At 38.7% G+C, this 27750-nt stretch overlaps 1 protein-coding gene across 2 annotated transcripts in view; it reads left to right on the top strand.

Annotated features, from left to right (window-relative positions):
• Positions 1 to 27750, top strand: part of KIF13B (kinesin family member 13B) — a 174908-nt gene that overhangs the window by 44958 nt on the left and 102200 nt on the right. For both annotated transcript variants that reach the window (XM_053658474.1, XM_053658475.1), the window contains exons 3-10: positions 9885 to 9897; positions 14147 to 14207; positions 16683 to 16775; positions 17839 to 18019; positions 21035 to 21122; positions 23806 to 23940; positions 26198 to 26310; positions 27465 to 27576. In XM_053658474.1, coding sequence (XP_053514449.1) covers positions 9885 to 9897; positions 14147 to 14207; positions 16683 to 16775; positions 17839 to 18019; positions 21035 to 21122; positions 23806 to 23940; positions 26198 to 26310; positions 27465 to 27576 — 796 coding nt within the window. The remainder of the gene's footprint in view (positions 1 to 9884; positions 9898 to 14146; positions 14208 to 16682; positions 16776 to 17838; positions 18020 to 21034; positions 21123 to 23805; positions 23941 to 26197; positions 26311 to 27464; positions 27577 to 27750) is intronic.

Consider the following 27750-nt stretch of genomic DNA (forward strand, 5'->3'; position numbering starts at 1 on the left):
AGTAAATGTGTGCTGACCATATGACCCTGCAGGTTTACTCTCAGGTATCCAAGGGATTAAAAATGAATGTCTTCAAAAAAACTGTGAAGGAGCTCAAAAGTGGTTAGAGAAACATCAGTTGGTTGCCTCCTGTGCGCGCCCAGACTAGGAATTGTACACACCTGGACCAGGGAACGAACCAACAGTCTTTTGATTATTGAGCGAAGCTCCAACCAACTGAGCCACAGTGGCCCGGGCTGTGTTATTTTTTGAGTGCTTATTAACTCAGTTCTAAAATGAGGATATTATGTCACAGGGTAGTTACTAGTTATATATGATAAATGTAAAGTACTTAATATAATGCTTAGTACTCAGTTGTTATAATTCTGTGTGCATGTACATGATTCTGAATTAGAATTGTCCAAATTGAATAAGCTATCACCCTCACTTTCATTGGAGTGAGACACTGGAAACTCCTCGTGGGGAATTTACTTGTGTGTTGCTGGATCTTGGCTTGTTTTTAGCTTTGTTGGGTTGGGGCCAGGACAGCCTCTATACTGGGGAGAGTTTAGCCCTACTCTTAACTTGCGGCTTTTCTGGGCTCTATACCAAATGCTCCCTAGTGTTCAAGAAGATCTTTCCAGTGTGGCTGGTTGTAACCCTTGTCCCAGTGTAAGCTCTGGTAATTGTTCATTGTACACCTACTTGTCTAGGAGTAGTTCTTTCCCAGATAGTATTTATGGCCTCTGGAGCCTTATCTTCTGCACGTGCAATTGGGTGTTCAGTCAAAGAAAGGAGAGGGCCATGTAGATTCCTGAGTTCTTTTTCTGAATTTCTTCCTTTCTCACACCAGCAAATCCCAGCTGCCTCAGGTCTCAGATTTCCCATCTCTGTCTCTGGAGAGGTGGGAAGAGGTGATACTGCAGAGAACCTTTCTTGCTTAAGGAGTTTGAAATTTATCTTGTAGGACAGCAATTTTTGACCAGTATGCCACAAGAAATTTTAAAATGTGTAATACCGGAATGTTAGTCAGGGCACTGACCTCTTTTCCCTTGGATTGCCAGAAAAAAATTGACAACAGCATACACAGCAATAGTTGTCTGGTGTGAATGAATCAAAATTATACCCATTTTTTGTCAGATCAGCAAAAAATACATGTTTTGGTGTGCCACAGAATTTTAGGAATTAGCTTATGTGTTACATGAGATGAAAAAGGTTGAAAATCACATTTTAGGCAGAGTTCTGACCTGCTCAGCTATGCGGGTTAGATACATCCTGGGCGAGTGAAGAGTTGTAGAGAAGAGAGTGGAGCAGGGAGAGCACCATTAGGAAGCTGTGTGCTGGACGGGCCTAGAGGGAGACGAAACAGGGTGTCGCTGTATCTGCTGCCTGACCACACGGCCCACTCCGTTACTTCCCGTAGGCCTTGTGCAAACACCGTTTGGCGAAGCTTCTCCCAACCGCACTGTTCAAAATGTCAGCCCCAGCTCCTCTCTGTATCCCACTTCCCTGTTTCATTGTTTTCCATAGCACTATTATATTACCTATTTATGCATTTATTCTATCATAATCGAATTTAAAATCTTATGGGGCTAGTTTCTTCAGTTCTGAGAGTAGCATCTGGCTTCTAGTAGATACTTAGTAATTATTGTTGAATGAAAGAGTTAATGGGTTTGAGAGACATTTCAAAGATGAAAACAATGTCCCAGGAAAAGGATAAACACAGTAATCTTCAGTTAGTTAACTAAGCAGTTGAACCCTTGTCAGTAATGAAGTATTTAGTTGCAGCATGTGTGAAAATTGAGTTTCCACATAAGGAAGGTAAGGAATCTTTGATAGGCAATGGATTTGGACACTAATTATAGTAATGATCTAGAAATTTCAAGTTTTTGTCAATCTGCTAGTTGACTTAAACCCCAAGTTAACATTGCATCATGGATCAAAATTATAATAATGCTATATAACTTTTACTGAGTATTCACAAATATATGTGCACCAGGCATATGGTAAAGAAATTCCTACATCTAGAATTCAGACTTAAGTTGGGAAGCTTATTATAAAGACAAGGGCTTTAGCTTTTATTTTATTTCTTAGCTACTAATTCTAATGACATTACTCCTGCAAATTTCATTCAAGTGTGGGATTCCTGGTTTAGGGTTTGATAGCCAGGATTATGTGTTGGGGAATTAAACAGGATTGCATTATTTAATTGGGTGGTCAGACTCTTGTAGTGTAGTCCTGGTTTGATGGCACCCATGTTAGATTCTTGGGGTTGGATTTGGAAACAGTCTCTTTATTGGTATAAATTTGTAAGTCTCTAATTTCTTGAGTATGAAGAAAACCCTGTTCTACTTTCTCAATGGCAGGAATTTAAAACTCGGCTGCCTGCCTGGCAGGGCCATGTGGAAGATAGCAGTGTTGCTGTGTGGGAATTTAGGCCTAGTGTTTCCAGATTGTCTGGATTTTCAAGAGAATTGTAATATGAAGTTTTCTGATTTCCTGTTTTTGATCAATACTATGAGGACTAAACAAACAAAATAGAGCCATGGGCTCTGTTGAGCCCATCAACCCTGAGGATGTGACTCTAGTCTGCACACTGAAGTATGAATCCAGATCTAGAAAGGGTCAAGGCACGGGAAAGTTAGCTAACTCACACTCAATAAAAACCTTTTCCAGGTAAATCCAGTTCAGTCAAGAAGAAATCCAATTGCATTAATACCATTAAAAAACCTGGAGAAATATAGATTTATAAAATTTGAAACCTCAGATAACCACAAATACTGAGAGAAATAAAGATTATAAGAGCTTTCTTTGCTTGGAGTCTAAGAATGTTTCAATAATCTGTCCTATTCTCTATATATGCCTTGAAGTTGTTTAACATGTAATTATTAAAATGAATGTATATTACTCTGGTAACATAGGGTGTCAAAAATGTATTATAAAAAACCTCACAAATGCATCCAATTGATTTAATTTTTTTAGCCAGATTTAAACTTTCTTATAAATGAAAGTGGACAATGAATTAAAACTTACTCATGTGTTTGACAGATGAGAAAAGACAGGTAATTTGAAAATGATTGAGGTAATAGTGAATATATTCTTTGAATTATGCTATCCCAATATATTGTAATTTGAAATTATGGAGTTTGTAAACCAGGGCTTCATATTTCCCGAGTTTTGTGATTGTAAAATGCTAGTTGCAGGTCCATGCCCATGTTCTTTGGATGTCCCTGTGTTCTTGACCAGTTGTGGTTTGGGTGGGTGGGAGATTCTGATAGAAGGGAAGTGTCAAACTGTCCCTTCTCTTGCTCTAAAAAAGTTTCTCCAAGGGCTATACATAAGAGGTAGTGGCCCTAATGTCCTTCCATTTTTTTAAGGCCCCCTGCTCCCTTACCTTCTGGCATACCGACCACCGCTCATTTCTGATCTTTTCTTGAATTCTGTGTGTGCGTTGTCTGTCTCATATCATGTGTTCATTCATAATTACGTCCTAGTTTCACTGAAGATGGAATTTGTTTTTGTTTATTACTTGCTTTATTGTTTTGGGGATGTTTTAGAGAGCAGAAATGGTGGTGGACATGTTTTTATTCTTAAAAAATGTTTTAAATAATATCCTACTTTATTTCCCCTTGCCTCTTTGTTTTTAAAGTTTTATTTATTTATTTTTAGAAGGGAAGGGAAGGAGAGAGGGAGAGAAATATCAACATATGGTTGCCTCTCTTGTATCCCCTGCTGGGAACTGGCCTGCAATCCAGGCATGTGCCCTGACTGGGAATTGAACTGTGGTTGTTTGGTTCCCAGGCCTGCGCTCAATCCACTGAGCTACAGTAGCCAGGGCAAAAAATTTTTTTATATTGATTCTAGAGAGAGGGGAAGGGAGGGAGAAAGAGAAGGAGAGAAACATTTATGTGAGAGAAAAACATCAACTGGGTGCTTCTTGCATGTGTCTTGACTGGGAATCGAATTGATGATCTTTTGGTTTGTGGACGATGCCAAACCAACTAAGCCATACCAGCCAGGGCAGAAATGTTTTTATTCTGTCAGGAACACTGTGACTGAGAATAACATAAGGGATGAATTTATATTGGATGTTTAAGAAAGATGCAGGTAGGACTTAAATGTCAAATCCACCCTTGTGTTGGGCCCTGTGTAAGAAAAGGATTAACAGGCTTAACCATTCATTCATTCAACAAATGTTTTAGATAGATACAGATAGGGAAATAATAATTAAGCTGTGAAATGACAAATAAATGGGAGTTAGCCCCAAGAGTTCAAGGCAGAAAGAAAATCATATATTTAAGCCCTGAAACTAGGAAACTGGGCACACTGGGCCAAACAGAAAGGAAGATAGTGAAAGATGCTGCAAGATAGGTTTGAGGCAGAGGCAGGGGCAGGTCACCTAGAGAGTGTAAAAATTATTTGCTGAATAAGCAAAAAGCCTTTTTTGGGTAAATGCAGAAAGATACACGCTGTCCTTTAGAAGCTTATAGTCTAGGTGAGCAGATGATGCATATACTAAAAAGTTTATGTCGTATGAAATGATAGGTAATACCTGAGCGACAAAGATCGTTTTGATGTAGAGGAATTGGGGAAGGAAAACTCACTTTTGGTTAGGGTTCTTGTAGAAGGATTCTTGGGGGAGAATGAGTTTGATCTGAGTTTGTCTCCCATGAGTAGGGCTTAAATAAACAGAGTTGTTAGCGAGGGTGGAATTTTCTGAATTCAGGTCCGTGGGAGACAGGAAGTTAACTAGCTTGCTAGGGAGGGGGAATCTTCTTGAGGGTGTGATGTGGAGTATGATGCTGGAACTCTCATTTGGGTTGCCTCTGATGTACCAGTGGTCTGCAAGTGTCACTGACAGAGATATTGAAATGTGACTTGTTAAATGCTTAGTTGTTTTCTCGTTGTAAATAAAAAAGCATACAAGTAATCCAGTGTGATTTCTCTTTTGTTCTACATCCTCTTTAGATGTTTTTCTATTCTCTCTTTAGATAATTCCACTGATGGTAGCTGTTTTTTTTTTAACACAGTGGTAATCATTTTTCTTACTAAAGAGATATCCTTCTTCTTTTAACTTTGTCCAGCAGGTCCTACCGAGGTCTACTCTCTGAAGTGCCCCAGGCCACCCCAGGTGGGTGAGTCTCCTCAACTCTGAGGAGGGGCATCATGTCTTCCTTTAACCTTTTCTGGTCTGGGCTAATAGGTCCAGTTCTTTGATTTCTTTCAGTGGTAGCATTTTCAAACCTCTCTACATCCTGAATGCTATTCTCCAAAGTACTCTACTCTATCAGTGATACTTTTATAATTCTTCAAAATTGAATGGAGTATTCCACACGTCAAGGAAACAATGAGTGGGGGCTTTTAGTGATGCTAGTACTTCTTAAGTTCTCTAGATAAGCAAAGATTGACAGGCTTCCTTTGTGAGTTTAGTCAGTTTCTAATTTTTCAGTCAGATCAGCTTTATTTCTTTTGTGAAAAACACACTGGGGGAGGGGTGACAAAGAGAAAATGATGATCACCACACAGATTGTTGTTCAGTTGCTGGTACTACCAGCTAAGTCCAAAAAGGCAACAATATCATTATGTAGCTTAGCTCTGTTACAATGAGCTCTTTGTGGACTATACATCCGTTGTAGAGGGGGGTGGAGTGGGATCTTCTTAAAACAGAGATTCCAAATATTCTAATTGTGGAAATTTCAGAAACTTAAATCTTTAACATTAAAGGAAGTGATGATATTGGATATAATGTTTGATTTTGGTAGTTGACAGCAGGAATTGATTTATAGCTTGCCGTTCTGCTGGCATCACCCTGTGTTTTACAAATACACGATACTTCATGGTTTATATTTGGACTCAATATCAGTTATTTTTATAATTGTCAGGAGTATTAATAAAAATTAACAAAAATCACTAACATATAAAATCATCACCACATTTCTTCACATGGTGGCATTCTAAATGTTAGGAATAATTTTCTGGTGTAATTTATTGTTTAAATGAGAAATGAGCAGAAGACAGGTCAATGAAAAGAAGGAAGTGAGTAGCTTATTCATAGATAATAGTTCTGTCCAAAATATGGAACCAAATCATTTGCTGTTTCCCAAGCTGACCTCTTACTAAAAAGCATGTCCATCTCTTCCATCCATGTCTGTCCACCTGGGCTGTTGACATACATCTTCAGTAACTAGACAGTCACCATTTGGGAGACAGCAGTACTTCCAGGCAAGATTCATCATCAGTGGATGCTAAAATTTGTGGGCTAAAGTATGATGAGAAATTGTGTTTATGTAGTTTCAAAGTCTCCCCCACAAAGAATGTACAAAGGGAAAGCTAATAATGTTACAGTAGAGAACCTAGTAGATAACAACCATAACCAGGTGATCAGACTGACCGTCATCAGTAGGGAGACATGGTCCTTATCATGTGCCTTCCGCTGCGATGCACTGAGCAGGGCACAGCAGTACCTCTTGTTTTGCTTGCTGAAGTGCATAACCTGAATTTAGTCATGAGGAAGCATTAGACAGAGCCAGATGAAGGAACATGCCACAAAATAACTTGCCAGTACTCCTCAAGTATCAGGTTCGTGAGAGTCAGACTGTCCCAGATGGAAGGAGGCCTGACAGTTGCATGCAGTGTGTGATACTGGACCAGAAAAAGGACATCAGTGGGGCAGTTGGCAAAAAAAGAAAAAGAAAAAATTTTATAAGGGTGGCTCTGTATCATTTAATAAATCTTGTGATGCTTAATTTCCTGGTTTTGATCATTATAACTGTGGCCATATGATATGTCAACATTTGGGGAAGCTGGATGAAGGGCACACCAGAATTCTTTGTACTATTTTTGGAATTTTTATAAATCTGGAAGTATTTTCTTTTAAATTCTTATCCAAGGACATGCTTATTCATTTTAGAGAGAGGGGAAGGGAGGTGGAGAGAGAGGGAGAAAAGCATCAGTGTGAGGGAGAAACATCAATTTATTGCCTTTCCTGTGCACCCCAATGGGGAACAGAACCCACAGCCTAGGCATGTGCCCCAACTGGGAATTGAACCTGTAACCCTTCAGTTTGTAGGCCCAACCAACTGAGCCACACCAGCAAGGGCTCTTTTTTTTGGAGGGGGGGGGAAGGTTGATTGATTTGAGAGAGAGAGGAAGGAAGAAAGAGGAAGAGAGAGAGATTTGTTGTTCCACTTATTCATGCATTCATTGGTTGATTCTTGGATGTCCTCTGACCAGGGATCAAACTCGCAACTTCAGTGTATTGAGCCAACACTCTAACCAACTGAACTTCCTGGCCAGAGCTGAAGTTCATTTCAAAATGAACTTAAGCCACAGCTACAATATAAAATAATTCAGCTTAGCTGAGATACTAAGACTTTCATGCTTTTACCTTGTGACGTCTCTTTTGATTGCTTAGGGGTAGTTTTTCTTTGCTTCCTAAATCTCCACTGTGATCTGGGTAGCTGAGGTTTCTTATTAAGGAATTTTGGGATAAGTGAGGCATCGCTGGATTGAGTGGCAGCTACATTTTGAAAGGTTTTGTTTAATTAATTAATTTACTTATTTATTTTTGTACAGAGCTGTAATTACATCTTTGGGTTTCCAATGACTCTGTAGGTTATTTGAGCTTTACTCTTGTAGCACCAGAATCCCTAGCTGGAAACTTAGCTCTGTAATTAATTTACTGGTTTGTTTCTGTTTTTGTTATTATGTTTGAATTTAGGTTAGTCCTATGAATTCTTCTGCTATGTGTCATGAATTATTGAATTTCTTGTTCGATGGTTGTTGCCTAGGAAGAGCTGACTTTTGTATAAAAATATTTTATTTAAAATTGAAATACCATAACAGATATCTTACTTTTCTCTCAGAAAAGACAGTTTGTAATTTTTGTTAATAATATGAATAAGCAAACTTATACTGGCATAAGCACCAAGTGCTAACATTAGAATTTATTAGATAATAATTAGAATGGAAGAAAGTAATACATGGAAGTGTTGCTGTTAGTAGGAGCAGTTGTTAAGATATGACTCACAGATTCTTAAGTCTAGAGGCTGTTGTGATCAGTGTGGAAGAGGAAAGGAACATGGACTTGGGAGTCAGGAGACCTAGTTTTGCATCGCAGATTCATCACTGCTTATTCTTGTATCTTGGACAGGTCATTTAGTGTTTCTGAGCCTTAAGTTTCTCATCTGTAAACTGGAATAATAAGAGCATTTTGTGCCTTGGCTGCTGTGGCTCAGGGGATTGAGTTCTGTACTGCAAACCAAATGGTCACCAGTTCAATACCCAGCCAGGGCACATGGCTGGTTTGTGGGCCAGGTCTCCAGCAGGGGTATGCAAGAGGCAACCACGCACTGATGATTCTCTCCCTCTCTTTCTCCCTCCCTTCTCCTCTCTAAAAAGAAATTTTAAAAAACACCATCTTGCAAAGTTATTGTGAGAATTAAGTAGCATGCAGTGTGCCTGGCCTAATACAGGCATTCCATGTATGCTGTCTCTGTTCTGGCCTCCAGCTAGGTTGTAACTACACTGTCTGCAGTTGATGAGAATCTGTTTTGCTTATAAAGACCCATAAAAAGAAGCTAGCTTGTGTCAGTAAACTCTACCAGTATTTCACAAGTCTTTTCCTAGGGGAGTTTTTCCTTATCTCTTATTCTAGAGAAATTATGTGTTCACCTCATTAGCTGTTACTCCAAAATCTGTTAGACAAGTGTCACTCGTTTGTGAGATGCTCCTTCAGGTTTTAGTGTTCTTACTTGAAGTCATTTGATAGAAATAACATTCAGTTTATTTTTGGAGAAAGTCTTCTATGAGGCAAAGGGAGAAGAAAATGTACAGGCAGTTGCAAGGACGCATTTCCACATACAGTTTTCTTTCAAGTTTTAGGTTTGAGTTGGCCCTCTGATCCTCTGAGAGACCAACTCTTCCTAAAACTTCAGTCATTGTTTCTGTTTCATTCTGTTTTCAAAAGTGCTTTCATTTATTTTTAAATGTTCTGATTTTAATGTACTGTTGTTTCGTGAGTGAATATCATTCTTTTCAGGAATTACGACACTGAAGTGTTTAGAGCTGAAGGGGCATGTCTGCAGCTTACTCTCAGATGGTTAAGGAAAAGCGCATTGTGTGTGTGTCTGTGTGTGTGAGTGTGTAGTTGCTGTCTACATGTAGAGGAGGGGAGGCGGAGGGAGGGGAGAACGTTGTGGTAGCTCTGGCAGTGTTAGCAGTTGGTGGATTTGGGTGAAGGGAGTTCTGTGCTTTCCATACAACTTTCCTCTAATTCTGAAACTATCTCAAAATTATATTGGATTGAGATATATTCCTGTACCCTGAGGCGATGTGAGGGGCAGTTTCGGAGGGAGGGAGGTTAGAAGCACCTGGGGAAGCATAGACAATAAGGCATAAGTGAGTAATTCAGTAAATTCACTGGCAAAAAATTAAAATCAGTTGTTCCTTTAATGAACCTTTTTTTCTTAGCCAGAACAGAATTCATTTTGTGTAGAAGGCTCTGTATAGATACAGAGTAAGCTTTTTCTGTATTAAAACAGAGAAAACTAATTGGAAGTGAAATCAGATGATAAAGAGTAAAGAATTTTTAAATATACGAGGGTAAAAAGAATATATAAGGCAGAAATACTAGTACTTTAAAAATTATCCAGTGCTTGGGTAATCTTTTTTATACCAGAGAGATACAAGTTAACATTCTACCCTACCAGTTAATAGATAAATGTTAATTGATCCTTTATTTTAAATTTCTATTTGGTTTCAAAATTAATATTTTGTACTCTTAAATTCACATGATGTTTATTATCATTTTTGTCCTTCAAAAAGAGTCTTCTAAACTAAAAAAATGTTTTTGAACCTTCTCCCTTTCTTTCATGTCAACGATGCCATCTCTCTGGGGAACTCAGAAGCCAGCCAAAGGTAAGCGATTTGGGGTATTATGGGATGCTTGTAACCATCTTAGGTGCATATTTTTGATGTATTGGTAATTTTCTTCTCAGAAGTATTTTTCTTCTGAGAAGAAAATTACTTTTGTAAAAGTAACGCAAGCTCTCAGCCTGTTCATGAATTGGAAGCCATTTATTGGCTTCCCATAGAAGGGACTGGAGGTTTATGGAAAAACTGTATTTGTACTTTGACCAATTATGGCCGGTCTCCTGGCGACTACAACACAGATTCCTTTTGTGCTTTGCTGTTCACTATGGATTGGCTCAAAACTGGTCGTTCCAAACTGTGGTCAGACTGGGCCAGGCAGATTCCTCCTCCCAAGACAGCTGGGGACACATCCTCAAGCCAACAGAAACCCGCCCTGGCCCGCAGCTTTCTCACGGGGACATGCTTTCATCTTAGATTTGAGCCCAGATTCCAGAGAAACTCCAGTGGGCTGTGCCAGCCCTGGGCTCAGGGAACTGAGAGGTGTGCCAGAGTGGCACTAGGGCCATGTTTTCCAATTGACCATTCTCTGAAGTTACTCGGAACTTTCCAGGAAACTCAGATTTTTATCTGCATTCTTGGAGTTTTGTTTTTGTTTTAGAGTGTATGGTTGAATTGTAATTCCATTCTCTGTTATTGTTGTTCAAGTATGTATAGACAGGGCTGTTTGGGACTGTGAGTAATTTAAAAAATAGTACAATTTGGCACTCATTTCTTTATATATGTAAAACTAACACTATTAGTTTTACCTCATCTTTTTTATGTTAAGGTACTGGATTATTTTTCTTTTCTTATTTTTTGATGTGGAATCAGGGCTGGTGATTACAGTAAAGATGTGAAGAAACATTATATGACTATTTTAAAACTATTCATGTTTTATTTAATGCAACTGTACATTCATGTTTAGAGAAAGTGTGTTGACATAAAAACTGTGGAAGGACCAACAGCACATTGTTGAGTGTTCACCTGTAGGGAGTGGTATGCTTGGTGAATGGAAAGCCTTTATTTTTTACTTTATGGTTCTGTGTTATTTGACTTTGTTATATGAATTTGTGTTTTTTCTCTGTTACTTGAAAAAAGTTTTATTTAAAAAAATTTTAAGCAAACATGTTCATTTAGAAAGGAACGACCTGGTCTGCTTTAGTAAATCCATGGCTGGAAGATCCCTATACCTATAGTAATTTATAAAATTGCTAAAACTTAAAGAGGACCATTCAGTGTTGTTAGTAAGAAATAACGGTTCATTAGTTTCCAATTTTGTACCAGGCTATGGGGCCTTCAAAAAATTGGGAGAATAAAGCTAATTTAGACCAGTAGTGGAGAACCTAGTGGTGAGCAGGCACTGGCTCAAAGGCTGGGTTCAACCCCCAGGTCCCCTTCCTGCCTGCCACCAGGTTCTTAACCACCTTGAACCACAATGGCCTTTTATCTCAGTGACCTAGGGTGGAGTTACTAGCTGTTGTTATAGTTACTTTAGTGATAGCTTCTCTCCTGGAATTGATAATAAGAAATATAGTTGTTTAAGGAATCCCTGAATTAAAAAGAGAAAGAAAAGAAACCAACTCATAATAATGGAAAGAGGAGTACCATTCAGAGCCTAATCTTTGACAGTGCACAGTACAGCGACGGGACTGTGGAAATGAGGAGATCAGGCTCCAAGAGCAGAGTCAGGATGGTTTCTACTTAACCTTATCACAGGATTAAATAAAATGATCAGGGATGAGTGCTGGAAGCTAGAACAGAAGCATCTTAATTTGAACTTCACGTTTTATTTAATCTTACCATGCTGAAGTGATTCTCACCCTGGCTGATGAATGTAGGTTGAAAAGCAGTCCCTACCCCAAATTTTGATACACAGTCCTTTGGGACCACCTTCCACCTTCCACCTTCTTTTCCTCCTCTTCCTGTTGGAGAATTGCTGACATAGTGAGCCACCACCATTACTGATTGACGTATGTTCAGCTTTGGGAAAATGTTGAGAATTAGTAATGTACCACGTGGTACTGCAGCTGGGTGGTAGCTTCCAGGCCCCAGGGCCCTGCCCCCTTGGCCGTTGCCAGCCATTGGGCTTCTGCTTGCCTTCCTGGCCTGTCCTCTGCATCACTGCCCCAGCCCAGGGAACGTACGCCTCCTCTGCCTGCTGGTTTGCTCAAAGTATGGGTGGTCTTATCCTTCCCTGCTTTGAAGGTGTTTTTATTTTATTTATTTTTAATCAATTAATTTATTTCTAGGTACCAGGCATTTAAATTTTTTTGTCAGTTACAGTTGACATTCCGTGTTTCAGGTGTACAGCATAGTGGTTAGGCATTTATATAACTGATGAAGTGACCCCCCTCCCCGATCAGTCTAGTACCCACCTGACACCACACATATTATTACAGTATTGTTGACTACATTTCTGGGCTGAGCTTGACATCCCTTGACTATTTTGTAACTGCCATTTTGTACTTAATCCTTTTTGGTTTTTAAGCAGGCATCCTGTTGGTGGCCCCAGGGTCCCCTCTTGGTCATTCAGCTGTCGGCCTGGTGCGCTCACTCCCGGAACTGCTCTGTGCAGCCACCTCCTGCTGCGCGGTTTGTCTGTCGTCCCTCTGGGGCTCCCACTCCGCCTCACTCCCCGTCAGTCTCACTGCAGCTGTTTTTCAGGGATTCTCAGTTTCTGGTCCGAGTGTAAGAAAGCAATTCTGCTTTCAGAAGCTTGTGCTTCTTTCCCCCTTCTTTTTTCTTTTGGGCCCTTCCCCTCCATCTCTCCATCATTATGAGTTAATTTCAGGTGGATTGGGGGATATATGGTTTATATAATTTACTATCCTCATCTAACTTCCTTTGTTAAAAAGTAACTTTAAGACAGACCTCTGGTTCAGATAACCTTGTGAGTTCACACAGAAACATGCTCCTGCCAATTCCAAACTCATAGTCAGGACAGACAAAATATTTTAAAATATTAAAATCCCATCATATTCAAAAACAACATACGTAATTTTGGAGACCAGCAGCAGGCTGGGGCTGAAGCAGCATCTCTACTGGTCCTTAGGATCAGACACAAGTTCTCGGGGGTGGTAGAAGTTTAACTCTTGCAGATTACAAAGGGTGCTGGACTATGGTTGAGGGCTGGAGAAGCTTGCTATGTGAAAACTGATTTGGGTGCAGCTCCACCATGAATGAAGACTTAAAAAGTGGGTTTTGGCCACCAGTCCTGAGCTAATGTCTGTAAATAGGAGGGAGTAGAGACGTCACTGGGCTTTGGGAAGACCACAATCTGGGCTTAAGTAACTGGGATTGGCATTAGGGCTCATCGTATAAAGGTAGTTAAAGGGAGAGGAAAAAAATAAGCACTCCATAAGCCACAAAACACAAATTGCCAATGCACTTGTAGACCAAGATACAAGGATACAAGAGGCAACCTGTCATCAGGAGGCAAGGCAACAAACACCAAGAGTGGGAACATTCGAATGCAAGCTGAAGTGAATTTAAAAATAATTATACTTCAGATCTTTAAAAAGACTAACCTATAAAACCTGAAATCCAAAAAATGAAAAACACTTTTCAGAGATTCCAAAAACACCAATTTTAGAAAGTAATAAATGTAAACAATCTAAACAAATCCATCTGTGATGTCCCACCAACTGTCTGTTCTTCCTACTTTTTATTTGTGTAGACTTTTGTACAAATATGGGATCGTGGTCCGGACTCCCATAACTTTTACATTAACATGTAAACATTCTTACCAGTCTCTTACAATCTGGAAGCTATGCAGTATTGCACATGGATGTGTTATAATTTATTTAAAGAATCTGCTGTTTCATAGCTATTTCCAACTTGCTATATTAATCATCTTTACACTTTGTTTTTCAAAAGTATTTCTATTTTCTCAGAAAAATAAAAATATAGACTATATAAAAATGCAAAGAAAACAATACTTATCATGCAGAAATATACTTTATGTGTATGTAACTTGTGTGTGTATGTTTGTGTAATAGCCATCATATTGTACATATTGTTTTGTAACCTTTTTTTCATTTAACATTGTGAAGTTTTTCGTGTGAAGTAAAGATTTATATCATCTATATGGTGCTTGTTGTTCACTGTAAGACTATACTATAAGTAATTTAATAGTCTTCATTATGGGACAGAAAATTATTTTCATTGTATGTTATGAATAATGTTATGACATTGTTATTATAAGCATGTTAAAGTTGTGTTCTTAATACACACTGTTATTTTCATTTTTCAACAGGTGTTTGCATATGACCATTGTTTCTGGTCTATGGATGAATCTGTCAAAGAAAAGTATGCAGGTAAGAGTACAGCATCCTTTTAACTACCAATAATATAAAAAGGTGTTTTAATATTTTTCCATACTTTATCATAGTATTATTTTGTATAACTTTTAAAACTATATAGAGAATTTCCTCTGATCTTTGCCATTAGCAGCATTGTTACACTGGTTGGGAGATGGGAGCGTCACAGTGTGCTGTTCATGGTTGAAGCAGGCGCAGTTAGATCAACATGCTGAGGTTATCTTACATGCATGCCCAGGCCTTGCATGGCACCAGTGGCACACAGCAGTCACTTGGGTTCCCTTAGATGCTCTGTGATGTACTTAGAGGGGCATCTTGGTGTGACGAGTGACCAGCCACAGAGAAAGTGGAACCTCGAGTGTAAGCCAGGCTCTACTCCTGGCTGCCCACTGTGACCGAGTGAATCACTTAAGCCTTCCCTGTTCTGTTTTCTCTAATGAAGAGGACCATACCATGTTCTTTCTAAATTTGCTCTAGAATTCTATTATTCTCTTACTGTCTTCAATGATGACTGTCTCAAGCCCCTTTTCACCACAAGTGTAAGACTACAGTGACAGCCTTTTATTCCCTTTACTCATAACTGCTTACAACACCTGTTTCTAAGCAATCTCTTTTAGATATGAGTGTTACGTTGTATTGGCTTTCATCGTGAGAAACAGTAGTGCTACAGCTGTTTCAGAAGTTAAGGTTGATTCAGTCTAGCTGGCCTGATGATGACTTTAAGGAATGCTTCAGTATCGGAAGTATGGTGATGATGTACTAATCTGGTAAATTAACTAGGAAGTAAGGCATAATGGAATGCTATTTATAGCATTTAAAACATAACAAACATAACAGCATCCGGATCTCTCATACTTAAAGTGTGTCCAGATCCCAGTTCTAGTTCATGGGGGCAGAGGTATTTCCCCTGTATCACCAATAAGCAATGCTGCAGACAAAAGGTGGATGTCCTATAATTCAGTTCAATTCTGACACTGTTTACCTGGAGACAGCATCAGATTCCACAGGTTAGGACTGCCCCCCACCTCTATGCCCCACTTCAGATACCAGTCTCAAGTCCAGGTTGTTACCTGTGCTTCTGACCAACCAGCTCTACACTGCAGATTTCGGTGGTCCCCTCCTTGGGCTAAAAACACCAGCCACAAGTTCAGGTTGTTTCCTCTACTTCAGACCAATCGGCTGTAAATCATAGGTTCCCACCACTACCTCCTTTGGTTCAATTAATTTGCTAAAGTGTCTCACAAAACTGAGAAGAGCATTTTACTTCTAGGTTGCCAGTTTATTATAAAAAGGTATAACTCAGGAATACGCAGATAGAAGAGACACATAGGACAAGGTGTGGGGGAAAGGAAGCTCCCATGCTCTCTCCAGGTACACCTGTCTCCACAAATCTCCACGTGTTCACCAACCTGGAAGCTTTCCAAACCCTGTCCTTTTCGGTTTTTATGGAGGCGTCATTATATACGAGATATGAGTGATTAAATCATTAGCCACTGATGATTGATTCTCTGTCTAGCCCCTCCCCTCTCCCTAGAGGGGTTTGGCCCCAAAGTCACCTCATTAATATAAAAAGACATATTTATAACTTTTAACACTTAGAAAATCCTAAGGCATGTGAAAGACCTTCTTATAAATCACAACATCACCACAATATTCAAGACTCAAAGTTGAATGGCATATTTAATTTAGCCTGTAAAGGAGTGTTTGACCCTATTATTTATATCCATGATAGAAGGCTAGGAGAAATTTTCAGTATCTCCCACCCTCCCCTAGCTGGCATATGTTTTAGACTCTGTAACCTAGATTTGCCACTGAGAAAAAAAAAAAACAGAATCCCTGGAGAACTGCTACTCGCTACCACAGACCACTGGTTCCAAATGTTTGGCCGCAGAAGTAAAACCAGCTACCTGTGAATTTAACCACAACTGTATGTTTTTATAAAGACACTTGAAATTTTGTTCCAGGGTAGTATTTTCTGCCTGGTGAGACCATTTCTGCATTATAAACTTGTTTAAAAAATAAAAAGTAAATATTTCCAAATGAAAACACAGATCATTGGGGAAAAGGAGAGGGGATTGATATATGTGATTGTTTTGAACTCTAGTACCTACTGAATAAAATATTACGTGAGTGATACATAGTTAATTTCAGGTCCACCTAGGCCCCAAGTTTACATTTTGTATACCTAGGATCACAGTTTCCTGGATTAGCAGTTCATTAGCTTTTTGCATTGCAGATTTTAATCAGTGCTTACTGATGTAAATTCATATTATCAGGAACTTTTTACTCGTTTTGTCTTCTTATGAGCTAACTAGAAACACCCTGAAGAACATTACCCTTTGGAAGCATTCATCAAGTTTAAAAATCTTTTTGGAAATAAGCTAGGAAAATACATTTCCGAGAGGTTTTTTTCTTTAATTATTCATGTGTGGTTTTGGCTTAAAACATCCTCTCTCTCTCCCTGTCTTTTAGGTCAAGATGATGTTTTTAAGTGCCTTGGGGAGAATATTCTTCAAAATGCTTTTGATGGCTATAATGCATGTATCTTTGCCTACGGACAGACTGGTAACATTAAATATGTGGTTTTTTAAGCCTTAAGGGTCATAATAGAGAATATACCAAAAAGGATACATATTGTTAGCATCTTATCAGTTATGATTGATAAGGAGCATTTTGACTTCTGTACCTCTGTGGTCAAAGGAAAAAAAATCTACTCAAAGCGAAGGAATTGCTGTATTAAGGGCATACTGTATGGCTTGTCCAGTCGAAAACTATTCTTCATGGACACGTGCTTATATTTTTAAGAGGCAGTGTGTATAATGGTTACAAGGGCAACGACCCAGCTCCAGCCCTGCTCCTGCCATTGACTAGCTGTGAAACTTGAACCTCAGTGTCCTTATCTGTGAAATGTTGACAACCTTCCATACAGGGTTGTCACAGTGAGTTAACACGTTAAATCTTTTAGAGAAGGCCTGGGACCTAGGCAGTGGTGTGTTAGTTTTAGGTATCATGATACTGATAAAGTGATGGGTGACAAAAGCAACAACTTGTATCTAAAGGTGTGTTTACAAAATCACTGCTACAAAAAGGGGGAAAAGTATACTGAGGACTATGAGTGCTTGAATTTTTTTATTTCTATTTTCTGATGTTTCCTAAATTGTCTTTCATGAATATGTAGTCTTGATACAACAGAGAAAATAACTTTATAGTAGAAAAAATTACGCTGGTTTCTACACCATTGCCAACGTAGGTAACTTTGCTCTGGGGCCTATAAGGATAACATATATTTTTGACACTATGGTTGAAGCAGGCACAATAATATTATTAATCAGTGAATCTTCCCAGTTGATTTTAGAAAACTATTTTTTACGTGTTTTAGGTGACTTTTTAAGCTCTGAAGGTGCTTAGAGAAGGTTTTTGTTTTCTTCCTAAAGGATATTTACTTTTGACTTTTTCATGTGCAGTAGGAAAGCTTCAGTACTTAGTCTCAACATTATATTTGGGTATATTTCTTATTTTATTTTGGGTATTTTCCTAAGTGCTAGTAATTTATTATGAGCACTGGAAAGAGGTTTATGTGTTTCAGCTTCTCAAAGAGACAGTAATAACTGTGATTTTCCTTTTCTAGGATCTGGAAAATCTTACACTATGATGGGTACGGCTGACCAACCTGGATTAATCCCAAGACTCTGTAGTGGACTCTTTGAACGAACTCAGAAAGAGGAAAACGAAGAGCAGAGTTTTAAAGTAGAAGTGTCCTATATGGAAATTTATAATGAAAAAGTCAGAGACCTTCTTGATCCCAAAGGGTAAATAACTTTGAGGCTTTAATATTGTAATACTATGGACCAAAACAGACTTGATAAATTGGCTTAATGAAATTTTTTTATATTGCATTCTGGTAGAGAATTATTTATCTAGGTATTGTCTTTGTGATTTTATCTAGTTGTCTAGTTACTGTTCTTGTGATTTGCTGTTAGTTTCATTGAGTGGCTTCCTGCAGCCAATTCTGGGCTTTGGAAGTTTGAGCTAAAGTGGGACAGAGAAGGGGTCGAGCTGCATGCGTTTGGATCACACAGCCTTTCTCATATGCATCCAAATAAAAAATGTGTAATGAAAATTAAGTTACTTAGTATCTGAATAACTGGTATCCTTAATCAGGTAGGTTATTAGTATTTTTTTAGCCAAGAAGTTTCAGGGGGAATTCAGCTGTTTGGTGACAGACTGTGAAATGAGAGGGAGGTGCATAAGCATGGAACCTGGACTTTAGGACAGTTAAATTTAAAGATCCGGATTTTTAAAAGTCCCATTGTTTGACATAGACTTTGAAATAGAAGTGGCTCAGAAGTATTAGGAAGCCTTAAAAAATGCTGTTGTCACTCTGTAGTCATATCTGAACCTAATGAGGAAGATGAGGTATCTGAGGAAATCTGTTCATTGCACAGTGTTCTCTGAGCTCAGATTTTAAGGAAGTGCAACAATGGAGAGAAAGACACAGATAACAACCACAGCTTGTGGCTTATTGACATAAAAGCAGTGTTCGGGAGGTCAAAGAGCCAGATGAGCCGGGGTTTACAGAGCATGTGGAGGGTGATGAGGAGACATGTCCTTATGTTTGGATGAAGATGGTGATCAAGGGAAGATGGCATTAGAGTTGGTGAGTCATTGCGCCATCACAATGAGTATCTTCACCCAGAGAAGGGGAAGATTCACTAGAACGTGCTTGAATAATTCTGTGCGGAGTAGGAGTTTGTTTACTGTGAAGTTAGGTGAGAACCAATCAAACATAGGGGACAGCTCATGCCAAAGTATGTTCAGAGAAGACCCTTGTTTGGAGAGGGACCCAGCTGGCCAGAGTGGCTGGAGGGCTGTGTGCTGGGAAGTCGGAACAGCACAGAAGGAGACCGCAGGTAGGATGGCTATGGCCTAAGCTCCCACATCTTGCTGAATATTATCCCTTGTGCTTTTTCTGGCTGTCCCCTGAATACTTTTTCTCACACCTTCATCTTTGTGAAGACCATCATTTTCTTAGAGGTCCAGTCCACAGCTACTCAGAAAGCCTTAGCTGGCTTCATTCTTGTGTTTTGTATTCCACAGTACTTGTGTGGCATAGGTTAAACTTTATCTACAGTTTTTTCATAACTTTTCCTAATTTCTTACATATTTATCTTGTTTGTGGTCTAGTAATTAACAGCTTGGGCTTTGGATTTACCTAGGTCTGGATCTGGGTCCATTAATTGTTACCTGTTGACCAAGGTCTTGTGCCTTCTAGGCCTCGCTTGTGCAGAGGGCATGACAGTATTACAGAGACCTCAGGGGGCTGTGTGAAGGTAGGCTGGGATGGTGCACGCGAGGTCTTAGACCTTCGTGGCGCCTAGTAAGTGCTTGGTGAGTGTTCGCTGTTGTTGCCCCCTGGAAGTTCTGGAGGTTTTTGTAGTGTTTCTGAACAGTTGAAGTGAATAGATTAAAAAGTGTAAAAGTGGTACTTTTTCAGTGAAAGGCAAGATAACTTTTGTTATTCAAGTACTAATTTTATTAATTCAGCATGTACTATGTGTAATAATGTAATTACGTTTTACTCAGGAGATAATATGGTATACATTGTCTTTAAAATAAAGGGGAAAAGGGACAAGGAAAGGGTTATAATATATTCCAAAGTCAGAGCTAAGTTAAATAATTGTTCTGTGTCTACTTTATGCACAGTTTTATCATAATAAGCGAAGTTTTAAGTGGTTGATCCTAAGGTGATAATAGAGTCCACATCACTAGAAAACATTTTTACATAAAATAAGAATCCCCTGTAATCTCACCATCAGCAAATATTTTTACAGTATAATGATTTTATTTTTTAAAGAGGTTTTTGAGATATAATTCACATCATAAATCAGTCATCAACAAATATCTCTAGTATTTTTGGTTGATATTATTAACTGTGGTATATGCTCTAGGTTTTTGGCAGAAGTTGTTCCCTGGGTTTATCAGTTCTTTGTTTGCTAAGAGGCTTATTTTTTTAATATTTTATTTTTTTAAGATTATTTATTTATTTTTAGAAAGAGGGGAAGGGAGGGAGAAGGAGAGGGAGAGAAACGTCAGTGTGTGGTTGCCTGCCACATGGCCTCCACTAGGGACCTGGCCTGCAGCCTAGGCATGTGCCCTGACTGGGAATCAAACCTGTGACCCTTTGGTTCACAGCCCACGCTCAATCTACTGAGCTACACCAGCCAGGGCCAAGGAGGCCTATGTTTTTTAAAAAGTATGAGTATTTAATTTTATTGAAAACTTTATCCTTTGTTTATTGAAATGACCGTGCATTTTTTTCCCTCATTGGTCTGTCAACGTGGTAAAGACTGTGACTTTTTCCAGTTTTAGAAAACCCTGTGGCCCTGAGATAAGCCCAGTTTTAGGTTTTTCAGTTGTCATCAGATTCATTATTTGCTGTTTCTTGCTTGTCTTTATCACGATCAGGGTTGGCCTATAGTTCTTCTTGTTTGTGCAGTTAACATTTATTGGATTTCTGCACTCTGCACTACATTCTGTGATGGGACAATCAGATTGTTTGTATTTATCTGACCCTGCATTCTTTGTGGCAGTAAACAGACGTCCCACAGTGTACCATTTTGAGTGATGTGCTATTTTACCACATTGTGAAGTTTTATGACTAGTCGAGATTTAAAATTTTGGTTTAAATTCTTCTGGGAGAAAGTCAATCGGTTTTATTTATATGGGATCTTTGTTGAATTCAGTATGTATTTTGTGGTGCACAGTTGAGTCCTATAAAAAACAGGTTGTTGTTTAAAAATTGTTTCTTTGTTTTGAACGAACAGAAGCCGTCAAACGTTAAAAGTCAGGGAGCACAGTGTGCTGGGACCCTATGTCGATGGACTTTCTAAACTGGCCGTCACCAGCTACAAGGTAACAGCATCCTTTGTGTGAACTAATCAGATCCGGGTAGCAGTTTTTCTGTTTAATTTGTGATTATTACTATTTTTGAAATTAAAAAATCATAGCAGTATCACTTAATAAAATTTTTTACAACAATTTTTACTTAAAAAGCTGTGAAAGAATGTATTGATTTGCAAGACACACCTATTCATCTGTTGTGAGACATAATTTTTTCATGTTTCACCAACTCCAAAGTTGTGATGTTCTGTACGATGGTAAATGTCAGCTTTTTATCTTCCCTAGTAGTACATAAAATAATGAAGCTGTTTATGATTTGGTGGATTTAATGAAATCAAATGTACTGAGTTGAGTAGGTGGAGTTCAAATCCTGTTTCTCATGTGAGAGAATCACTTACTGGCCTTCTGTCAGTTCTCTTCATATCCAGACTTCACGGTTGTGCTCTGCGGGAACCCGTCCAGCTTTGTGCATTGGGGAAGTAGGCATGGGGTGACACGAGACGATGTGGTGGACATTGACTTAACATTCAGTGCAACGTTGATCTGGTGACACTTAATCCTTTTGTACAACTCCTGCGTGACTCCGGGTCATTTACTGTACTTCACTCACCCTTTTTGTCCAAGTTTTTAAAGTAGAAATTAGTTTCACTGTTTTGACTACCTAATGAGGTAGGTTCATTTGTTTTTTGTTCATTAATCAGTTCTATCATTTAAAATATTGTTGATACTTCATTTAGTAATTATCGAATACCTGTCTTGTGCCAGTAATTGTGCTGGGTGCTGAGGCTATAACAAATGAACGAGATGGTCCGTTACCTCTGTAAGCTTCTGTAGGCTTCTTACAGGTACTATTCAGGTATTATAAAACAACGTGGTTTATAGTGCTGTGACAGATGCACATTCAGGGTTCAGTGTAATTTCAAGGGGCGTACCTAACTTAAGTGGATATGTAGGTATCGGGGGAGGGTGGTGTCTGGGAAGGCTTCCTGGAGGAGATCAGATGGGTTAATGCAGGTGAAGAGTCTTTGAAAACTCTAGAGTATTTATATACAGGTTAGGTATTGTTAGTACATTAATAATGACCATTTGAGAACATATTTGTACAACATTGGAGAGAGATCAAGATTGTTTTGAGAGCTCAGAGATTGAAAAGTATGAAAAGACCTTTTGTTGTTTAAAAAATTAAAAGGCTAAATACAGAGTGCATACATGAGACAACAGATTAGAGACCAGTGAATAAATGCAGACTACATGGGGTGAGGCTTTCACACTAAGCCTCAGGACTGTCAGATTTAAGGGATTCAAAGTGGAGTTAGAATGGATCTAGAAAATTGTAATTTTTTTCCATTTTGGTACCTATATATATCTCTTTTTGCAGTTAATGTTTTTAAGTTGGGGTATTTTACTTATAGTACTGACTTTTTCCTTAAATATTATTCTTCTTAATTTATACAGCACCTTAGGATTTTCAGAGGTTTTTGTATGTGTATGTGAGCTAGGATTAAGTTTGGCTATATATAACAGAAATAATGTCACAGGATTTAAATTTCTTGGAATCTGAATGATTATGTTTTGATCATTCTGTGTCCTCAGTATCTTAAAATGTACCTGGCACATAGTAGGTGCTTTCAATATATATTTGAGTGAACGATGAATGGTGAAAGGGCTGGTATGTTGATTCCAAAGGTGCCTTTAGGAACCTAGATTTCAGCCAGCTCTATGGTAATGCCCTCACTCTCATAGTGTAAGATGGCTCTGAGAGCCAAGATGCAATGGCATGCCTGCCTACTCCCTTGTAGGAGAATTTCCAGTGACCCGTATCATACTTTACCTCTCATTTGCTAAAACTTACTCATATGGCCAGGCTGAGCTGCAAGGACATCTGGGAAATGTCCCTTAGCTCTGCTGCCATATGCTCACTGAAGATTGGGTTCCTTTACTGGAAAGAGGAGGAGACTGGATAAAAGAAGGTAACTGGTGAACTCTTTCACACAGACCATCTTTATTGTTGCTCAGTTAAGTCTTTGGAAGGTAGATGGTGTTAGAGCTCTGTATTGTTACTTATGAAACTAAAATTCAGACTGATTAGGTAACTGTGTTATAGCATATGACATTTTAAAAAATGAAGATCACATGATCCTTCTATATTGCACCATGCTGTCTTCTGTTTTAGCAGTAACAGCAACAGAGTAGTGCAGAAAATTAGTCTCCTGAAGTTTTTACTTTTAAAAATAGTTTTGGTAAGGTATACTTCAAGGATGGTAAGGTACTACACATCCTGCTTGAGGGGGGTAACAGATTACTTTTGCTTGTTGCTTATTCATGTAATCTAATTTGATTTAACAGTCAACTTCTATTACTTCTGTAATTAAAGAAACTAATTTTTTTCCAGATTTCCAGATGAGGATTGGCAGGGCATATTTGTCGATTTTGTGAGATTCAACACTTAATGTCTAAATTTTTCTAACTCTCAGTTGAAGCTGCCATTCTGCACACACAGAACATAGTGTGTTTTGTTTTCATGGGCAGTGTGGCTATTGTGCTCTATGGGGTTTCATGTTCACTGAAAAACAAAGTGTAAATGCCAAGTAGGTCTGCCTAATAGTGCAACTTGAAATGTATTTTTGTAGTATAGCAGTTTTACTATATATTAGGCAGATAACGAAATGTGTGTCTGTGACTTGTTCTTACTTAGGATATTGAGTCTTTGATGTCTGAGGGTAACAAATCGCGCACAGTCGCTGCAACCAACATGAATGAGGAGAGTAGCCGATCCCACGCAGTCTTCAAAATCACCCTCACACATACTTTGTACGACGTGAAGTCTGGGGTAGGTGTTCAGATATCTGACTTATTAAAAAGAGTTTTTGAAGTAGATCATGGTTTATCTTAATCCCTTCAGGTGTTAGATGACTTAAAATCCTAACCAAACATGTATATTACATGGGACATGTATGTCCACAGTTAGAAAACAGGACAAGAAACAGAAGTCATGCTGGGTAAACAGGAAGAGCTTTAAAGGAGGGATTTGCGTGACTGCAAAGTTATTGAAACACCTGAGGAGGAGGGAGTTCTAGACTGAATCTCCAGGAATAATTCCCAGAACAACACTTACTCATAGACCAGGATGCTACCTCTGAGGCTACCTCTATGCTGTGAGCTAGGAGTTCCAGGCACGCCCCATAGCTGTGATCCAGGGCAGCATAGGGACTTCATGGTCAAGGAGCGCACAATCCTGCTTTCCAGCTGAACAACCCTAAAAGAGGCATAGGATGACCTCTGCTTTCCTTCTCATTTCCAAATCTTAATCAAGTGTATCTGACTGGCAAAACCTAAGCCACGTCCTGAACCCCGGCCTGCACAGGAGTGTGAGTAATACAGTGTTTAGCTCTCCACCCTCTCCAGCCGGAGGAAGGCAGAGCAGAAGTTATACAAACAAACGGTCCAAAGTCTTTGCCACAACATTTTTTTGACCCATAAACTATGATGGCTAATGGTATAAGCTAATGTTAATATTCTAGCTCATTCAGTGGAGGTATTTTTGAAATACTACTTTCAGTTAAGCAGCTAAGTATCAGAAGGAATAAATTGCACTAGGGAAATTGTACTGTCAGATTGCTGCATTAATGGAATAAATATGGAGTCTTTGGTCTTCAAACTTGTAAGAATAAACAGAACCAGAGATGTATATGCTTCTACACATGGAAAACTCCTCTCTTGACTTACACATTTGTTTCCCTCTTTTAATATGAACTTTTGCATATTTTGTTATGACGTGGAACCCCCAGCAAATCAATTTCAAATACCAGAAGCTAAAATTACCACCCTGGCAAAGTGCTTTATTTTGGCAGGATTTTTGTTTGCTGAAAGCATATTTTTCTTCTTTTACCATCACAGCAATATTAGTAAAACAACAAAAAGTTCTTTGTTTCCTATTTCCTTTTCAGCATAAAACAAAAAACACACTGAAGACTTTTTTCTTTAAACCAAATGAACTTTTGATTTGGGAAGCTGAATTTCCTTTTGTGGTAACATATTTATTTATGGAAATAAATACAAATGTATATTTTAAAGGAAAAGTTTAAAAAATGATCCAGCCTATAGGATTTGGCATCAGTTTCCCATATTTTTATTGCTGCTGAATATAAAATGTTACATGTGTGATTTAATATAAAACATTTTTAAATTTTATTTTTAATTATATTTTGCATCCAATATTATTTTATATTAGTTTCAGGTGTACAGCATACTGGTTAGACAATCATATACTTTACAACTCCTCCCTTAGGTATTTCCAGTACCCACCTGGTGCCAGGTGTAGTTATTACGATATTGGTAACTGTACTCCCTGGGCTGTACTTGACATCCTCCTGACTGTGTTTTACTGCCCATCTGTACTTCTCAATTCCTTCACATTTTTCATCCCTCTGACAACTGCCAGTGTGTTTTCTGTATCTATGGGTCTGTTTCTATTTTTTATTTTTAGAAAACACTTTTGATGAAGGAGAATATCAGTATATGTATGTATACATTTATATACCATCTGAACTAGAGAACTGTATAAATTTAATACCTGAATTATGAGATAAGAAAATGACTATATATAAATAACACGAAACATTTTAGAAAGTGTTGAGTTTTTGAGGGATCCTTCCATTGTATATAAGTCAAATTAATTTTTTATGTCAATAAGAATTGCAAATATTTTTTCCTTAGAATTATTGGCAAATATTTCTGAAATTTTAAGCATAGCTTCAAATTATATCAAAATTTGTAACTTATAAATAGTGTTTTTGTATACTTCCCTATGAAAATTTTATTGAGTTCCCTTCAAAATGTCTCATTTAGGGAGGCTCTGTTTTTCTGAGACCACTTTAACTTGGTCCGGGATAGTAGAGTTTGTATAATTTTGTGTTTGCTAGATTGTACAATTTTCTTGCACTGGTTTATAGCAGCACAAACTAATTTTGAAATAACAGTAAGTAACTCTTTAGTAAAGGATTTCGATAATAAACTCATTCTGTACAGATGGTATCACCTTTTGCACTGCTTAACTGTGTGTTTGCATTTACCAACTTACTTTCTAGACGTCTGGAGAGAAGGTGGGCAAACTGAGCTTGGTCGATTTGGCTGGCAGTGAGCGAGCAACAAAAACTGGAGCGGCCGGTGACAGGCTGAAGGAGGGCAGCAACATTAACAAGTAATTTTTTCAGGAACTTACTTTTTATTGCTTTTGATTGAATAGCCAAATATGTGAATGCATGTGGTTATTAAAAGAATAAGATTCTGGGCCCATTAAGGCTATAATGAATAATAGTTTCAAATTTTCGCAGATGTATATTTTTGTATAGGCTTGACCTATTCTATGTTTTGGTCAGATGTTTGATGGGCTGAGGAGCACAGTCTCAGTCCAGAGGTTTCTCGAGAGCAGCCTTCTTGAAACTGGGCGCCTGGCAATTCTTCATTCCTGGTTCCCGTGTATTCTAGGGTGTTTAGTGGCACCCCTGGCCACTAGGTGGCGGTAGTCTCTGCCACCTCTCTCCCCTCATCCTCGGTGGTGGCACCCAAATTATCTCCAGGCATTGTCACCTCTGCACTCTGAGGGGGCCCAGTCACCTTCAATTGAGTATTGCTGTTCTGAGCTATGGAAAGTAACAGTCTGTCCGCCTTGACCTGCATTCACTGGCTGGACAAACAGCAGCATGTGTACCGGCCACGTCTGGCTTTCCCGGTTATGACTGCTGTGCTGCTTATTTATTCCAAGAGGTTGGGGCTTTATGAAGCAATGTTTTGTTCACCAGTTCTCTCATATGGTTGTATTTTATACCCCAGGCTACATCGGTAGCTCCTGTGGGCAGGGTTCTTCTCTGTCTTTGTGGCTCCCAGAAGGACACACAGTGAGATAATGAGTCATCAGTAGCCAGTTGACCAACTGGAGATCCTCGGTGTCACAGGACACCATCATGCTGATTCTGTGTTATTATCAAATGGCTATGTGTGTGCAGTTATGTCTATAATTTTTGCCTGTGATTACTTGTACTATGTTTCTGGCCTTCTTTCTTAAAGATGTGTGATGTTTGTATCATTATCTTGACTCAAAGGTTTATGATTTACACTTTTATTTATAAAAATAGGGAAAACTGTGCTAAGCAATTTTATTGCTTACAGTAGCATATGAGGGATATCATATCCCTCTTTTAGAATTTATGTATTTTTTAAACAAAGTAGCTAAATGCTGACAGCAGTGCCATTTTCATTCAGGTTCAAAGGCATCTTGATGTTCAGTCTTTGTGCTGAAACACGACACTTGATTACTCGGTCTTTCTGATTGTCATCATCTGTTGCACCATGCAGGTCCCTCACAACCCTGGGTCTGGTTATCTCGGCCCTCGCAGATCAGAGTGCTGGCAAAAACAAGAATAAGTTTGTTCCATATCGTGACTCAGTTCTCACTTGGCTGCTCAAAGTAAGTTATTTTTTCTTTCCTGGTCTGCTCTTGGTGGTTGGTAACAGGAAGAATAAAGGGTAGAATATTACTCCTTTCCAGTTACCCTTTCCTTTCAGTGTTCAAATTTATAATCATTAGGCTTTTAGGTGATAATTACAATTTTGATTGATGAAGCACAGGTTTCTTCCTGAG

This window comes from Artibeus jamaicensis, unplaced genomic scaffold (genome assembly GCF_021234435.1).
Source record: "Artibeus jamaicensis isolate MK-2021 breed Jamaican fruit bat unplaced genomic scaffold, CSHL_Jam_final scaffold_537, whole genome shotgun sequence".
In the NCBI taxonomy this organism is placed as follows: domain Eukaryota; kingdom Metazoa; phylum Chordata; class Mammalia; order Chiroptera; family Phyllostomidae; genus Artibeus; species Artibeus jamaicensis.